The sequence below is a fragment of the Lissotriton helveticus genome, chromosome 9 (genome assembly GCF_964261635.1).
Source record: "Lissotriton helveticus chromosome 9, aLisHel1.1, whole genome shotgun sequence".
NCBI lineage: Eukaryota > Metazoa > Chordata > Amphibia > Caudata > Salamandridae > Lissotriton > Lissotriton helveticus.
In genome coordinates this window covers 1,195,735,391-1,195,753,992 of record NC_136070.1, presented here as the reverse complement: position 1 = coordinate 1,195,753,992, position 18,602 = coordinate 1,195,735,391, and the positions used below count along the sequence as shown (strand labels likewise).

At 46.8% G+C, this 18,602-nt stretch overlaps 1 protein-coding gene across 1 annotated transcript in view; it reads right to left on the bottom strand.

The window, feature by feature from the left end:
* The window catches only part of ITPR1 (inositol 1,4,5-trisphosphate receptor type 1), a 1,533,308-nt gene that overhangs the window by 176,232 nt on the left and 1,338,474 nt on the right, over positions 1-18,602 (bottom strand). The window contains exons 53-54 of the mRNA XM_078661662.1: positions 17,931-18,067; positions 16,983-17,148 (exon numbers count right to left, since the gene is read on the bottom strand). Coding sequence (XP_078517788.1) covers positions 16,983-17,148; positions 17,931-18,067 — 303 coding nt within the window. The remainder of the gene's footprint in view (positions 1-16,982; positions 17,149-17,930; positions 18,068-18,602) is intronic.

Genomic DNA, 18,602 nt, shown 5'->3' with positions numbered 1-18,602 from the left:
ACCGTCACGTAGGACGGCAGGGGGCCGTCCGCAGCACCGAACGGGTTAAGCTCTTTTTGGAAACCCTAATATCTATTAATTCCAGCAAGAAACTGCTGCTCACATAGCCCCCCTCTAATGATCACATCCATGCTAAGGTACCACAACGAAACTGGGGGTGAATGCATGTAATGAGCATGCAAAACTAACCCCAATGACTTATAGACTGATCACTAATTTTGGGCTTGTGGGTAGCGTGATATCTGCTGTAAAATGCTTCAACACCTCGTCAGGGGTGTTAAGCGTTGTGTGAATGCAATCTCAACAATTTAATTTAAAAACAAACTTTTAATGGCACCATGCCAACCAAATGCAGAGCAAGGCCATGCAACTATCATAACGGGTACCACAAACAGCAAAGCACCAAATACTGGACACCCACCGCAAAGGTGGTTCAGGGGTCTTCAGGTGGTGCTGTCCAAGGGCCACGAAGGCCCAGGCACATGTATAGACCACATATTAAGTGCCTTATGCCAGTGACTTTCTGCACTTCATGAGGTACCCGTACCACGGTTCTACAGAAACTCTTACTTTTCTGTGGGGCTCTAGCTGGCATGGCCTCCAGCTTGAGGCAGATCACCACTGCATCTGGCAGAAAGGGACATATCATTTGTGGGATTTAGGTGTAGTAAACAGTACCAGCTTCCCTTTCCACCAACGCACACCTAAAACACTAACTCTAACCAGCACGTTCCTGGTTCAATGCTGCGACTGGCATGCCCCTGGCTCAATGCTACAACGCAACCAACATCATCAGACCAGTCATGCGACGTGCATTTGCATGAACTTCCTCGGGGACAAAAACCACATCCTGGCTGACAAGCCACCACCTGATGCAGAGTCGGCCCCTGGAGCTCAGAGCAGCAGGGCCTGCAGCTGTAACCAGGGCACGAGTTCCCAGTCTCTCCCTGAGGTGGTTTATTCATTCAGCTCAGTCAGAAGAAGCGTGAGCCGCTGTGTGAAAACAAGAATGCAATTTGATCTCATCTACCCTACATTATAGAAAAACAGGCCTACAGTGGAGGCAGAGTTAAAAGAAACGACAAGAAATACTAATCTTGGGCTCTGCAGATAACAGCACTTGTGATGTGACATAAACATGGGATACTTCTTTACTTTCGCCTCATTCACTTCTAGCAAGTGACGTTAGTTTGCCAACACCCGTGGAAGGGGCATAAGTTCTCTTCTGCACAGTCTGCCCCAGAGGACCCCCCCCCCCCAAAAAAAAAATCTGACCGTCCACATGGTGATCCTTGGTATGGTCATCATAAAATCTTAAGGCCATTTTGGGGTCCAGCTAGTAGGGTGATGGATTGCCAACGTGCAAAGGAGTCACAAACTTAGGCAAGATGGCCACCTGAACACACAGGACCGGTATTTCCAGAATTGTTTTTTGGGGAGGTTGCACTGATACTGCTTGAAGGACGTACCCATGAGACAGGGCAAGACAAAGTTGCATCGTAAACGGTTTAGGAGGGAACATGTGTCAAACCTTTAATAAACTGCATTACAACAGATGATTTAAACACGGATGATTAGCCCAGCAAAAGTAAAAAGGCCAAAAGAGCAGGCAGACCACCTCCCCACTGCAAGGACTTGCTGGGCTAAAGACAAAGCCAATAACAAAATATCTGACAACTTAGCTTGCAGATGGTCTTTCTTATAGGTGCCACGCCACCAGTGTTCTAGAGCCCAGTGAAGATGGGCTTTGTGAAAATATGCCTGGCAGCCAGGCCGACATCCAGAACTTCGTGTGGCAAGTCAAATGGCAGCAATTGTTGTCGCTCAATCAATATGCATAAATGTGTAGATTGTGCAGGCTCTGGGAGGAGAAGCCCGCCCTGCTGCGGTGACAGAATAGTTTCCCTAAGTGATAACCTGATCAGAGGGCAGATGCACAGAAGCTCTGGGCACCAAAATCTCCTGGACCAATCCAGTGCCACTAGGATGACTTGGGCCAGGTTGTTCCTGATCAGCTTCTGAACTCAGGGCAGAAGAGGTAGGGGTGGAAAGGCATATAAGAGTTGCATGTTCCAATCCAACTTGAACAAATCTCCTTGAGAGTATAAAACTTTGACTGCATTTTTAACAGTGGCGTGAAGATCTAACCCACTGTTGGAAGATGTATTGCACCAAAATGTAGCCATCATGTGTGTTCTGTCAGACACCATCAGCTGAGCTCGTCCGCCCTGGCAATCAAGGATCCGATCAAGTGGCTCACGAACGGAGAAATGACCTGACAGTTCAGCCAACGGCAGAGGCACAGATTATCCTAGCACAAGATCCAGGACCCCACTCCACCCTGTTTGTTGTAGTATCACATGGCAGTGGTGCTAACCATGAGAACTTGTACTGGTCTTCGGTTGATGGACAGCAGGAAGGCCTACAGTGCCAAATGAATGTCCGTAACTGCAGCAGATTGATATGGAGCCAGGTATCTGCTGGAGACCATAGTCCTCTGATCCACACCTCCACTGGACGGCCTACCCAATTCAGCAGTGATACATTTGTCACCAGTCAGCTCTGGGTAGGCAAGGGAGAGAGGCCTGTAGTGGAGCCAGTTGTAGGACTGCAGGAGAAGTATGTTAAAATACATATCCAGTAGGTCCATGACTCACCTTGCTGGTTGAAGTCTGAATAACCAGCAGGGCCGGACTGGCCATAGCAGGCACCGGGCAATCCCCCGGTGCGCCGCATGGGTGGGGGCCGGTGTTGGGTCCGATTTTGTTACAGGGCTGTACCAAAATCGGCCCTGTACCAAATTCGGCAGAAAAACCGGCCCGACAAAGAGCTCGGCGGCACCTCCAACTCCCCCCCCCCCTCCCCGAGTGGGGAGGGCGACCAAGCACTTTGCCAGGGCCGGTTGTGGTTCCCAGTCCGGCCCTGATAACCAGACTCTCTGGAATAGGGTGTTTAGTGAGTAAATAAAGGCTACCTGGCCCAGCACTGTGACGTCTGGCCACTTGCCTATTCACAAGTGATTCAGAGGGCTTCGACAAGGTGCCCCTTAAGGTGTCAGTGGGGATCTCATTTAAATAGAGCAGGAGCTCATATGTGGCTGACTCAGATTTTAAGGATTCCGTAAGGACATTTGTCTTACCTTCAATAGAGGGCAATTGTAGGTCTAAGACGTCAGATACTCATCAAATTACCACTGCACATGATGCACTCTTCCTGTGGAGCTCCAAATGCAGAGTTCAACCCTACATAAGAGAAACTATCAAGTCCACTGGCCTCTAATAAATCCATGTAAAAGTTATCATCAGTGAGTGGAAAAAGCATCCCCATCCCCAACATCTCTGGATGGCAGATAGCTTGATCAGAACCAAAAAGATCATGGGGTCATTGATGACGTGTCCCTGATAGAGGCAGAGGATTATAATCGGGCTGTATGGTGACTAGATGCACTTCAGCAATTTTGTAGCGCATCATCTGTCAGTAGAACTCTGAAGTTCGTTCGGGGTCACACATCTGAACCACTTACGGATCCTCCTGGGGCACCATCCTTAACTGAGGGGCAGGTGCAGGTCGTGAAGCCAAGGCACACGAGAGGGAGTCAGTGGAATGCCCAATATCTGTAGCATGGCCTCCTTAAACTGTGGAACCTGCTCCGCAACCAGAGATCCAGAAGTAGACCTTCTAAGGGACACCTTTGCTTTAAATAAAGACTGGCTGGATGGGGTAGAGCCCCTATTGTGCTTATATTTGTACTTCAAATTTAACTTGCTAGAGTACTTCACGTACTACGTTGATTGCTCACTGGAGCAAGTCTGTGTCCTCGAATTGGAGCAGGACTTAAGCAAGGAACGAGGCTTCATCTTGTGTTCGACAACGTACAGCTAGGCTTCTCAGTCCTGGGTCACCTTTGGATGCACTTGTTCCATGACTTCAAGTCTTGCCCAGAGCCCAAATAACAGATACATCTCATGTGGGTCAGTAACCTCTATTTCCTACAATTGCGGCATTGTTTGAAACCCATAGTCTTAGGAGACATTGTTTCCTAGCACACTGGAGTCTTGTTTTAGTAGTTGTCAGAAGGCTGACCAGATTGGGAGTTGAGGCTCAGAAATGAGGGAACAGTGTGCAGGTGTGGTGCTTATATGCTGCTCTACTCAGTCACTTCTGGTGTGGTATGGAGTCAACAGGGAGCTGCACATCGCCACCTAGCGGCGCTTGGGAGTATTGCTGGTGATAGCTTTCTGGATTCAACCTGATCCCTGGTGAATATTCGAAGGGGAGGAATCTATGGTTAAAAGAATCCATCAGAAATACTCAAAACATGCCCAAGCGCGTTTGTGTCAAATATCCCCAATTGTTCTGTGTGCCAAACATGCTCAATCGCATTCATGCCAAACATGGTTGATCTTGTTTTATTAATGCGAAGATTTTCCGGGATGAGAAGGCGTCCAACCATTACTACGTAGGTTACCAAGGCAATTTAAAAAAAGTATCGAAATTATAATATAGTCAACATGTGAATCATCGGCAGATGTGCACATTCTGGAGGTTAAATAAAATGAGCTTTTAGACAGTGGAGTTCAGAGCGGAAAGGGTCTCTCTTTTTCTGTCTCCAGAATGGCTCAGACGGAGCATCAGGTGCAACTTTAGCATGTTGATAGTGAACCCCAGTGAGTAGGTGGTTTGGCATCGTCTAGAGTGGGGTGATGACTGCCTGTGGTGAGCCCACCTTCAGCAAGCAGCAGTCGATTTAGGGGAAGACTAGAACCCCTGACTTTCGCAGATGTGCTGCAACCACCGCCATATTTTCTTTTTTTAACACCTGCGGGGCAGTGGTAAGGCTAAAGAAGAGTAAAAGAAACTGGAAATGCTTGTGGCCAACCATGAACCACAGGTATTGCCTGTGGGCCGGCAGGACCAGGATGTGGAAATACACATCCTGCATGTCTTGTGTTACCATCCAGTCTCTAAGTTCCACGGCAGACAGAACCTCTGTCAATGTGAGCATTTTGAATTTCTCTTTCCTCAGAAAGAAGTTGGGAGGGCACAGATCTAGTAGGGGGGGGGGGCGGGGGAAGCCTTGGTCGTTCTGCACCTGAAACTAGGGAATAACCATTCCCTACTTTCAGTGCAGGCATCCTCTCGATGGGTCCTTTGGCCAAAAGAGCTTGCACTTCGTGACGAGTCAGGAGAGATGGTCCTTCCTGAGCTGTTCCTTAGATAGTGGGAAAAGCTGTGGTGTTTCCATGGTAGTGCATACCCTTTCTGCATGATCAGAAACACTCTTGCTGAACGTAAATGACAACCTTTGGGGCAGGTGGTGCCTAATATGACACCAACAGGATGTCTGTGCTGGATGGAAGGCATGCTAAAGGGGCTTGGAGGCTGCAACAGACGAACAGGCATAAAACTGGGCAGCACGTTGGGACTGGCTTCCGCATCCTCTTTGGGCTCCACAGCCCCGTCCATGAAAGGACTGAACAGGCTGCTGGACAATGTATGGCTGGTCCAAAACTGTCGCTTCCTTATCTGCGATAGGGGCAAAGTGACTGCTGTTGCGGCTGGCTTGATCAAGACATCCCTAGGGATCTGGCACTGACCTTGCTCTCGCAAAAGCGTTCTAATGCTGAGTCTGCCTTATCGGCAAATAGGCAGGAGCCATCGAAAGGCATGTTGATCAGTTTTGACTGAACATCACCCGAGAACTCAGTGGACCATAACCTGACGAGACAATGCATCGCCACTGTAGAAGCCATGGTTCTACCCCGGGAGCGTGTGGTGTTCAGTCTACACCTTATGGTGAACTTTGCCTCATCTCTTCGGTCAACCAAATCTTGGTTGAGCATGGCACAGCTCCCTCAAACAGCATGCGAAGCAGCCGGACAGAGATCCCTAATGCATGGGAATATTAGCCCAATGGGCATGTGGTGTTCACCGATGGCAAGGCTGGTGGAAGAGAATATGAGCTTCCCAAAGGTGTCCAGCCTCTTGGATTTCTTAACCAGTGGTCTGGTAGAGAACACCCTTGGGTTGATCTTCCCTTGTGAGGCCTTCACAACCAGAATCTCAAGCAAGGGGTGCTGAGAGGGGAAGGCTGGGTCTCCTGGGGCAGGACAATGCCAACAGGCAATCATTTGATGCACAAGATCTCCTGTGAAGCCCAGGCCCCAAGAGCACATCAGTGAGGGCTTCATTTATGGGGAACAGGGTGTAAGGCAAGCCCACCCCAGATTGAAGCACCTCCGTCAAGATATTGGACTGGACTTCGACAGCATGCAGCTGGTGATCCAGGACCTCGGATGCCAAACCGGAGCAGAACACCACCAACTACTGGCACGCTACTGCTTAAGATTTTTAAGATCCAGTCTGACACTTGGGCAATATAAAAGGTGAGGTATCTGCAGTTAAGAGTGTAGATCAGAATTGCCTCTCACAGGGCATTTGGTATCCAACATCTGTCACCATCTGGATCCATTCTTTCTGGCGGGTTTAAAAGAAGTTTGCTCTTTATCATGTTTCCAGTTGACAGGTGACAACTTCTTTCAAATCAAATGCAAAAAGAACAATTGATGAACAGAATGCTGAACAATGTAAAATACTCACCCCAGTACAGCACTATCGAAAAACTGCCAAATTGTCGTCAATGTGTACAGAGATACCAACAATTAAGGAGTGCAGTGTACTAGTGGAGAAGTGTGGCTCAATGGGGAGAGCGGCAGACCCTGATGCAGAGGTCTGGCCCGGGACCAGGGTTCAATACCCGCCTCGGCGTGTCTTGGGCTCAATTTCCTGGGACCTTATAATTCTCGCCTCGGTGCCTAGTCTAATCATGGGTCCCACTCTGCGCAATAGCTTACTTAATCTCCACAACGGCCCAAAAAGCGCTGGGATGCCTGGTTTCACCCTGGGGATGCCCAGGAGTGGACACTCACAGGGAAAACCAGGAAGGGTTCCTAAGCGGTATATGGACAGCGCCGGGACACTACCTCAGGGAAGTAGCTGTGCGCTCTATAAATACCGGTACATTTACATTTACATTTAGTGACATCATCCCCCTAAGAGCAGGGGTGGTCTCCATTTGGGTCAGGCTTACTTTAAACCTATTCTACCTCAATGTTCTTGACAGTGTAACCTCATTTCCTGGGTTCACGGTTTATCACCTTTTTCTACCTTGTTTTATTCCTGGTCCGCCTAGAGCTTCCTCAAAACCCATTTCTAATTGAGACCTCTCCCAGAATTCATGGGAATGAAGTCAATGGTCCAACAACCCCACTTCTAGTACCTCACTGCATTCCCTAACTTTATCACCACAAGCATCTGTTTTAAATCTTATGCTGAGGCACAGCACTACCGGAGCGGAGAACATAAGTTACCAAAGCTCTGACATCACCTGCCTAGTCGATTGTGAAAGGACAGTAACATACCATCTTGCTTATTCGATGTTTTATGGCCACTAAATGACAGCTGGATAATCTATGCATATATATGACTAAAAGGCAAACACTGCCTTCAATATATGTTTTTTCCACTAAAAAGCCGAACAGCCCAGAGACCAATAGTCAAACATCACCCTATATTCACACATTAACCATTTTACATTAACTCAACTCCAAGAAATATCGCAAACTCAAACATAACGCTGTTTATTAAGTTTATTTGCATAGCATTGGCTTGGAAATTAGCCAGGTATTATCGCTAGACAATTCATAGTCCTAATTTCCATTTTTAGGTGTTCTCCCTCTGTGTCAACAAGTGTCGATCAAAGGAGTAACTTCACTGCTGGCAGCCAGAATGCAGAGTATGCTGTCCTTAGCACAGGGCTGTCTCTTTCAGATGGAAGGGTTGTTCCCAGGGTCTCGGAAAAGGGAGTGAAAGCATCTCAGATGAGATTACAAATCTGTTGACTCCTCAGGTCTAGGCATAATGAGTTCAACAGTTGTGCAAAGAGAAGAAAACAAGTTACTTACCTGCAACTACGGTTATCCAGTATTAGTATCTTTCATAGATTCACATGTGAATCATTCCCAGTCGCCGAGGCGGGAGTCCCACTGTAATTATATATACAAAAGCAGTGCCTTCGAATAATCTGTAGTAGGCTGACAAGACTATAGGCCCCAAAAGGCCCAAAACTTAGCAGCCTATCTACCTCATTATATGAAAAGAACTGAAAAAGGAGTTCCAACCAATCAGCTGTCAGCACCCTCTAGAACCTTCCCAGCAGATGTAAATGTACATGTATTTATATAGCGCAAATCACCAACCCGGTATCTAAGCGCTTGCTTAGGGAACCCGTCCTGGTATTCCCCTGTGAGATATCCCGGCAGGGTATCCACAAGGTGAAAGCCAGGCATCCCGCCGCGAGGGGCCGTAGTGGAGATTGAGCAAGCTATTGCCCAGAGTCGCAGAGTGTGACCCCGTGAGTTGAGTAGGCACCGGAGCGAGAATTATCGAGTCTGTGGAATTTTTGAGCCCGAGACCCGCCGAGGCGGGGAATCGAACCCCTGGTCCACGGCCGATCTCAGCTTCCGGGTCTGCCGCCTCTAACCACTGAGCCACGCTTCTCCACTGCAGAGGCAGTTCTCCTCAGATTTTCCCAGCACAAGTGAGAAGTATGTATCCCTAATAAAGAACTGTTCTGCCGGGGAGGAGGGTGGGTGCATGTGAACCTATGAAAGATACCAATACAGGATAACGGTAGTTACAGGTAAGTAATTTGTTTTCTTATCCAGTATTGGGGTATCTTTCATAGATTCACATGCCTGAATCAGAATAGCAAGCAGTAAACTCATATCTGTTGTTTGCGGAAGGTGGGAGACAAAGAGTAATTCTATCTATCCCCACTCATCCGGAAGGTTATAGAGTCCTATAAATGTAACCATCCATCTCTAACAGTTGCCCATTCAGGATAGCCACTATCAGGTAAGTTCACTCTTCGTTTTTATTTCATCAGGGTTACAGCATTGAGGAGCGAAGGCTTGTCGAAGTTCATAGCCGGACGCGTTTCATGCCGCAAGGCATTTCTTCAGAGGCAAAACCCCAATCAGCGCGTGAGCAATGGCAGTCCAATTTTAAATAATCACCCGCCCCAGTGGGCGTCGGCTCACGCTGAGCCTTGTGGTACTTGTAGTGCCTTGTTGAAGCTTCAGTGAGCTGCTACCCGCTGACTGACGTTAAAACATAAATCCACAGTGGGTTAGGAAAGTGTCTTCCTCCTAAAATGCTGCACTTTAAGGCACCTGTGAAAACGACCTCCTGTCCACGGAGTGGCAGCCGTTCGACTCCCACTCGGTCCGCTCACAGCGCGGATTTGCCTCTGAAGAAATGCCTTGCGGCATGAAACGCGTCAACCTATGAACTCGGACAAGCCTTCGCTCCTCAATGCTGTAACCCTGATGAAATAAAAACGAAGAGTGAACCTACCTGATTGTGGCTATCCTAAATGGGCAACTGTTAGAGATGGATGTATTACGGCCGGTCCCGGTCGAGGGAGAAGCTCTGCCGTGCTGTGAGCGGACCGAGTGGGAGTCTAACGGCTGCCACTCAGTGGACAGGAGGTCGTTTTCACAGGTGCCTTAAAGTGCAGCATTTGAGGAGGAAGACACTTTCCTAACCCACTGTGGATTTATGTTTTAACGTCAGTCAGCGGGTAGCAGCTCACTGAAGCTTCACAAGGCACTACAAGTAGCACAAGGCTCAGCGTGAGCCGACGCCCACTGGGGCGGGTGATTATTTAAAATTGGACTGCCATTGCTCACGCGCTGATTGGGGTTTTGCCTCTGAAGAAATGCCTTGCAGCATGAAACGCGTCAGGCTATGAACTTGGACAAGCCTTCGCTCCTCAATGCTGTAACCCTGATGAAATAAAAACGAAGAGTGAACCTACCTGATTGTGGCTATCCTGAATGGGCAACTGTTAGAGATGGAAGTACTATAAATGTAAATATACATAAATGCAGAAAACATTCTAAAAAGAAAAAATTATATTCAGATAACATTTCATATTTAAACAGCATTTGACAAGCAAAACATTAAAATGTATTATGCATACTCTTATGTTATGAATAGAATACGAGAGACCTTTTAAAAGTCTAACCTTAATGAAGAAGATGCTGCAGGACCGCTTGTCCTACTGATGTATCATCTTGTGATGCCGATTGCAAGCAGTAATGCTTTGTAAAGGTATGGACACTCTTCCATGTCGCAGATCAGCAAATATCCGCCAGTGTGACTCCGGCAAATAATGCTGTAGACGCCGACATCATTATGGTGGAATGTGCTTTTACCTTTCTGGTTAAAGGCTTGTTAGCTTTTTCTTGCCAGAATTGTATTACTGAAGATAACCACCTGGCTATCGTTGCTTTCTTTACAGCTTGTCCCAGCACAACTGGACCATAAGCAACAAATAACTGGTTAGATTTCCTTATGTCTTTAGTTTTCTGAAGATAGAACTTCAGACAATGTTTCACATCCAGAGTGTTTAGGGCCTTTTCTGCCGGCGTGACAGGATTCGGGAAAAAAGACTTTAACTTAACCGGCTGGTTTAAATGGAATTGAGATGGTACTTTGGGAATGAATTTTGGATTTGTTCTCAGGGTGACAATCCTTTGAGAAATGAAGAAAAGGTTCTGAAATGGTGAAAGCCTGAATCTCACTTACCGTCCGGGCTGAAGTGAGAGCTAGTAAAATAGCCACTTTCAAGGTTAAAAATTTGAATTCAGCTCTATGAACTGGTTCGAAAGGCCTCCTCATTAACTGGGACAAGACAATATTGAGATCCCATTCCGGAGGTGGAAGTCGAATTGGAGGAAAGGCTCCAAACAGCCCTTTCAGAAGGCTCTAAACAGCCCTTTCAGAAATTGCTTTATTAATGAGGAAGAACATAGTGAAGGCTTGTTCGAGCTTCTTCTGAATTGGGATATGGCGGCAAGATGCACTTTAATTTAAGAGAACACTAGACCCGCCTTGGCTAGTGAAAGCAAGTAAGGTAGGATATCTTCAGGTGGAGCTTGAAGAGTATGGATATTATTTGCTTCGCACCAACAACAGAAGCGTTTCCATTTGAACCGGTACGTTCTGATAGTACAACGAGCTCGGGCTTGAGACAGAATTGCTCTACAGTCTGCAGAAATCTGGAGATCTTTAAATTCTAGGAAGTCAGGAGCCAGGCGTGCAAGTGCAGTGATTGTGGATCCAGGTGCAGAATCTGACCTCCTTCGCTTGACAACATGGCAAGTGTCGGTTTGAGACGAATTGGAGGCTGTTGAGATAGCAGGAGCAGTTCTTGGAACCAATACTGCCTCGGCCAGCGAGGAGCATTGGGGAGAAGAGTGCAATGTTCCCTCTTCATCTTTTGCAGAATCTTTGGTATCAACGGTATCGGGGGAAAAGCGTATGCATAGATTCCTGACCATCCCATGGACAGGGCATTCCCTCGTGACCCCCGTTGAGGAAATCTGCTGGCGTAGTACAGGCATTTGCTGTTCTGTTGCGTCGCAAACGGATCTAGAGTTGGTGAGCCCCATTTCTGAAAGATCTTGTTCAGCTGTTCTTGTTCCAGCTCCCATTCGTGGCAACCTGCGAGGGATCTGCTGAGGTTGTCGGCTAGAGAGTTTTGAACCCCCTTTACATGCTCTGCTCTGAGGGTTATGCCGTGCTGTATAACCCACTCCCACATCTCTTGAGCTTCCTGCGACAGATAGAAATCCCGTTCCCCCTTGCTTGTTGATGTAAAACATGCTGGTGGTATTGTCCATACGCACCAGCACTGAAGAATTTGCAATTCTCAGAAGGAACGCTTGCAGAGAAAGGAAAATGGCTCTTAATTCGAGACTGTTGATGTGTTTCTGCCGATATTGATGAGACCATCGGCCTTGAATCTGGAGGTCTTGGAGATGGCCTCCCCATCCTTCCATGGATGCATCCGTGGTCAGAATGAACTCCGGAAGGGTTTGAAGAAACGGGAGACCCGGAGACAGATTGCTTTCCTTTGACCACCATTGAAGAGCATGCTTCATTCTGAGTGTCACTTTTATGCGATTGTCGAAAGACCCTCCTATTTGTTGCCATTGTCGGTGCAACTCCTCTTGCAGTGCCCTTATCCTGAGTCTTGCGAAGGGGACTAGACTGATCGCTGAAGAGCACATCCCCAGAAGAGACGCATATGTTCGGACAGAAAGTGACTTTTTTGTTTAGATTTTGTCTTGCCAGTTTTTAAAGTTTGTTCTGCCGTTCCTGAGACAAGAACGCTTTGCACTGTTGGGTGTCCAGTGATGCTCCCAGAAAGGTTAACACTTGTAGGGGTTGCAATTGCGATTTCTTTGCACTGAGGGTGAGGCCTAGATTTGAGAATAGACGAAGGGCACTTCTGACCGCCTGTCTTGTGATCTGTTTTGATGGTCCTTTGAGCAGCCAATCGTCGAGATATGGGAAGACCTGCATCCCCTGGGACCTCAACGCTGCCGAAACTGGGGTCAGACACTTCGTGAATATTCTTGGTGCCGATTTCAGCCCGAATGAGAGCACCTTGAATTGAAAGTGGACGCCAGCCACTGTGAACCGCAGGTATTTGCGATGTTTGGGGTGTATAGGAATATGGAAGTAAGCGTCTTCCAAGTCCAGAGAAACCATAAAATCTCCTTCGCTGAGACAATTGAGCACATCTGCCAATGTCACCATGCGAAAACTCGGTTTCTTCAAGAATTTGTTGAGTTTGCTCAGATCAGAATCGGGCGCCACTCTCCCGACTTTTTCTTTATAAGGAAGAAGCGAGAGTAGAACCCTCTTCCTTTCTGCGAGATTGGAACCTTCTCTATCGCATTCTTCCGAAACATGTTTAAGGCCTCTGAACAGTAAGTGAAAACGAGGGGGAGGGGGGCCTTTGGGCGGGGTCGTAGGTGGTTTCTTTACGAACTCCAGAGTGTGTCCTCTTTCCACTAGGTCGAGGATCCACTGGTCCGATGTGATGTTCCGCCATTGTTGGTAAAAGGCGGAGATCTTCGCGCCCACAGGGAGGGAAGGATTGTGGACTGGCGTCCGGCATAGCTCATTGACGTTTGTTTGAACCTCGTCCTTGATTATTTGATCCTCGTCTTCCTCCCTGACAAGAGAAATTGCTGGAGGAAGATTGCCTGTAAGAAGTTTGGTAATACGGTTGCTTATACTGCGACTGGTATTGTCTATTCTGTTGATTGTGGTAATTTCCTCTGGAAGAAAAACCACATCTTCTTGCTCCTCTAAAAGAACCTCTTTTATATTGCAGGGCACCAAGTGATTTTGCAGTGTCTGTATCCGTCTTGATGGCTAGTAAGGCGTCATCTATGTGCTTACCGAAGAGCGATTCCCCGTCGTAAGCCATATCGAGGATTTTTGTTTGCGCCTCAGGTCTGAAGGCGGTTGCTCTGAGCCAGCCCTGTCGTCTGAGCACCGCAGCACCCGCTAACTGACGAAAGTTAGTGTTTGCAATGTCTAGGGCGCAATCTATTATTTCTGAAGCCGCCCTATTTCCTTCAACCACTATTCTACGTACTTCTTGCGGACGATCTTCCGGTACCAATTCTATGAATTCGGACAGTTCTGACCACATCTGTCGGTCATAGCGGGCAAGAATCGCAAGAGAATTCGCTGCCTTGATGGAGGATGCAGCATTGATGGAGAACTTCTTGCCTATTAGATCCAATCTCCTGTCCTATTTGTCCGGTGGGGTTGAGATTGGAGTGGATGGATTTTTGGATCTCTGTTGAGCAGCTTGGGATATCACAGAGTCCGGACATGGGTGGCCCACCAAACAAGATGGAGTGTCTGGCGGTGCTCTATACTTTTTCTCAATATGAGGAAGGACTGCCAGGATAGAAGCGGGTGTCCTCATAATTTTAAGACCTTCCTTCCAAATAAATTCTATAATGGGTATGGCCCTGGTGATCTTCCTATACCCCTCTTTAAAGTCGTGCAAAAAGCATTCCGACTGCTCAATAGTTACTGGTAGATCAAATCTTGTAGCAGCCCCATGCATGATATTGTGAAAGCCGCCAATGTCCTCCGGCGGAGAATCAGAGGGTTGTGGCAAAGGAGGTGAAGGCATGGGTATAACAGTCATCCCACGGATCCGCAGGTGTGTTGTCATGAGGCAACTCGCCTTCTTCTCTTCCATCCTCGTCCGAAGAGGAAGTATCCCGATCCTCTTGCGGAGTAGGTTCTGCAGTGTGTCTTGGCGACACTGGAGGCTGCGGTGGTGGAGGCGTAGGTACGTCCGCTGGTACTGGAGGTACAATTGGAGTGTACGGTGTAGGTGGGAACCTTTGGCGATAGTCTGCCAACATGGCCTGTAAGTCCTGTATCAACGAAGGAGGAAGAGGACTGGACTCCTCTGAACGTGGAGCTCTGTATGGTTGTCTATAGAAAGGTGTAGACAAATCTTGGTAGTAATGCTCCTGTATATCCTCTTCTTCACCCTCCTCCTGACATTTTATTTGTAATTCGGATGGATGGCGTGCAATCCCAAAGGGACCTTCATCATCTCCATCATCCTCATCAGATTCTTCTTCCACATAGGTTTCTAAAATCTGCGATGGTAGCAGTGGAGAAATATTGGAGTAGTCTTGCCTATGATAGGTTTTTATCAGAAAATGAGTATATGCTATAGGTGAAGCATGAGACACCTGAGGTATAGAAGGCCAGCGTCTTGCAGGCGGAGTCTTGGTAATTATTGGACTCTTTGCTGGAATGGCAGTCGACGAGCTCGTCGTCGACTGACTCGTCGATGGGATTGTCGTCGACGGTGGTACTGTAGCTGGATTTGTCGTCGACGGGGCTGCCGTCGACGGAATCTTCGTCGTCGAGGCCGTCGTCGACGAGGCTGTAGTCGACGAGGCTGTAGTCGACGGGCTCTTAGATGATCCAGTCGTCGACGGGCTCTTCGTCGACTATTTTGACGTTGACAGGGCTTTTGTCGATGATGACTTCGTCGGCGATGGAACTGTCGACGGAATGGTCGTCGACGATGATTTTGAAGAGATTAAAGAAATATCCTAAGCCCCTGAAGATTTCTTTGAGGAAACCTTGGCTGACACAATAGGTAAAGTAATAGCAGAGGTAGACACCGTAGCTGAAGAGCTTGAGGTGCTAGAAGTCACCGAGACTGTGCGAGAAGACACCAGAGAAACAGTTTTTGTCTGTGCTTCACTCACAGTTTTAGATGAAGATCCTGAAGGCGGAGAAGCTTGAGATTCAAGAGGAGGAGAGGATAACCACCTTGAGGGTTCTGAAGCTCTATGAGAGGATTTGTGTGTTTTTTCCTCTCAGGAGAAGAGCTATCTCTGGATCTGGCTCTTTTGCTGGATGTAGAAGCTTTGTCCTAATCAGTGGAAGATGATTTGAGCCAAAGAAGAACCCTTGCCTCTCTGTCCCTGATGGTCTTGGTAGGGAAGGTGCGGCAAATCCTGCAATCCTTCACAATGTGATCGGGATGCAGGCAGTAGATGCAGTCCTTATGCTGATCATCTACATGGACCCTCTTTTTATCACAGGTCCTGCAGGCCTTGAAAAGAGCTTTCTTCTCAGACATTCTGAAGAAAAAGTTGAAAACGGAGTAGGCACTCAGGGAGACTCCCTTCCACACGACGTGCGGTGAAAATCTGAGGAGAACTGCCTCTGCTGGGAAGGTTCTAGAGGGTGCTGACAGCTGATTGGTTGGAACTCCATGTTCAGTTCTTTTCATATAATGAGGTAGATAGGCTGCTAAGTTTTGGGCCTTTTGGGGCCTAAAGTCTTGTCAGCCTACTACAGATTATTCAAAGGCACTGCTTTTGTATACATATAATTACCGTGGGACTCCCGCCTCGGCGACAGGGAATAATTCAGGCATGTGAATCTATGAAAGATACCCCAATGCTGGATAAACTAGATGGCCAGTGTCCATTGTACCTTCTGGGCCTGTTTAAGTGAAATCAGAGTTTCCCTGCCTGATATCAAATTGTAATCGTTTGTGTAGAGGGAGGTTAATTTTTGCAGGCAGTCTGGACCTATAAACATCCCCAACCAATTCCCCACCACTTACATTTAAATATTATTCAAAATATTTTCTCTGAGCCAGTTAAACATTTGGAATAGCTGCCAACATTGTGAGATGATCAGCACATTTAGTCTCTTGTAAATGTTAAAAGCAGCAGACAAAAGTTATCCCACTGGGTGCTACACATGCAAGTTTCCAGGACGGGACTATGACCCCATTCTGATTTATTTGCTGCAGGGAAGAACAAATGACACCACTGGAAAACAGCCACATTTACTTTGGCCTTTTTGTCTAGCCATTCATCTAGATCTTACAGTTTACTGTGTTGTAAGCCCCAAGTACAGCACAGTGGCCAGTGCTGTGGATAGAAAAGCATCTCTTCTCTGAAGTCTGTAATTGTTGTTTCGGTATTGCTTCCTGGTCTGACGCTAGATTGCCCACCATACAATAAGTTTGATTCAATGAATTCTTCTAGCAGGGCTGTAAACTCGCCCAACATTTTTCTTCAGAAGGAGAGATAGGAGATAGTTCTGAAAATTAAATCAGCTGTTGGGATCCTCCGAAGAAGGTGGCAACTGCTTAATAGAGTGCTTTCGGAACAATGTCTTGGAGATATTTATCATTCTTGTGGCAGCTTGTCGTAGAGAATACATGTGGTATTCAATTGTGGATGCTGGAAAAGGCTTAACTAGCACAATAAAAGATTTTATCTATCCCACTTTCATTCATATGTGCTCATGGTTGAGAAGGCGACAGTTGGGATTGCCTGGCTGGTCTTTGACTTGGACAAATGCCTAAGTTTCCTGCTTCAACAGAACCAGACTAAATCCTCCAGATTGCCTCAAAAAAGATTTTTTCACAATTGCCCGACAGATTAGACCTTCATAGCTTCAGGTTCAGTTATTCCACCACTGTGCAAAGAACGCACTTGAAAACTGCATAAAACTGATTTTCATTTAAGAGAATGTATACCACTCACCACAGATAAAGCATGTTGTTTTCAGAACTTCCTCCTTCTTCTGCTTCTCACTCCTCAAATCAGCAAAAGTGTCAATGATGACGCCAAAGATCAGATTGAGGACGATGATGATAACCATGAAGAAAAACAGAAGATCGTAGATGACTCGAGCAGCAAAGAGGGGTTCCTGTAGCACAAATCCACAATCATTTGTAAATAACACTGAACAGTTAAAGCACGTTATTAAATCTTAAAAAACAGCCAAATGATCTGAACCCAAACATCTGCAGGTCAAGCAACCTCCCAATGCTTCCACAATGTTCGGGATAGCTCGATAAGTCAAGGAGGGGGTTTCTCGATTAGTCAGGACTACAAGGAAACAATTTAGTCCATGTAATGCTTCCTTTGAGATTGGTCCTCCCATTCCTTTCATTTTGCCTTTAAGAAGAGACAAAGAGGCACTAACACGTTGGTAATACCAAACCATTCCTACAGTGGATAGTGGTCTGAATGGAACAAGTCTTCGTACAAGTCTTGAGAGCTAGCAGGGAGATTCAATTAAGGATATTTGTGCAACAAATACTGTGATAGCCTTAGAACCTAAGCATGAGCATTAACAGGTACATCAAGTACGTTTGCCAATTCCAGAAGTTCTCATTTTTTTGATGCAAGCCCACTTAGGTTTCATGGCTAGACAGGCTATGGCTAAATTCTGACTGAATGGGGTATTTCAGCAGGCATGGAATAAAGTAGAAATACTTGAGCTACTGCATTTAGTTGTACTTGAGCTACTGCATTTAGATGTGATCAATCTCTCAACAACCCTCAGAGACTTTTAGTAATCGAAAAGGGCACATCTTTTGTTGAGATGTAATTGCTGGACATAAGATAGAGCACAATGCAAGACTTGGAGACACATCGTATAATGTTTCCCTTCAAGGAACATGGAAAGCTTCCAGACTTCTTTACCTCTTTGGATGGTTTTCTGAGCACATCTCCAACTCCTCCTCCACTCCTCAAGCCATGACTGAGCACGGTGACAATGCACATCAGCAGGGTGTCACACGTGTACTCCTTATTCTCTTCATCACCACTCAAGGAAAGCTCTGTCAAGAAAGCCAAATTGATTAGTGATCAGAACATAAAATGGTGTGAGCTGGTGAATCATTGTTATGTGAATTTGTTGAGCGCGGCTAATCACCAGTGACAGCATCCTGGCGCAGACATTGGCATTGGTGGTCAGATAAGTAGCTGCCAAGGTTCATTAAGTAAGTTTATACATTAAATAATATTGAGAGCACCATAGCAAATGTCAACCAAGTTAACGAATGGGTGTAATGACAAGAATCCCAACAAGAACAGAGGTCTGCGAAATGGAGGACAACGTTTCAAGAGGAAACAAAAACTAGAGAATTCAAGGAACTACTAAGAATTCCAATTAGACGCAAAGCAATGCACAAGTTACTTACCTTTGGTAACAAAATATCTGTAAGAAACATTAGTAGTGAGATTCCTTACCTTAGAATTACCCCCAGGTGTCAGACTGGATCCCGAAAGTTTTTTTCATCAGCAGTACTGCTGAGCGTTGGTAGGCGTCGTCGTGCGGCTAGGCGTGCGTCGTTGGGGCCGGGATGATGTAGC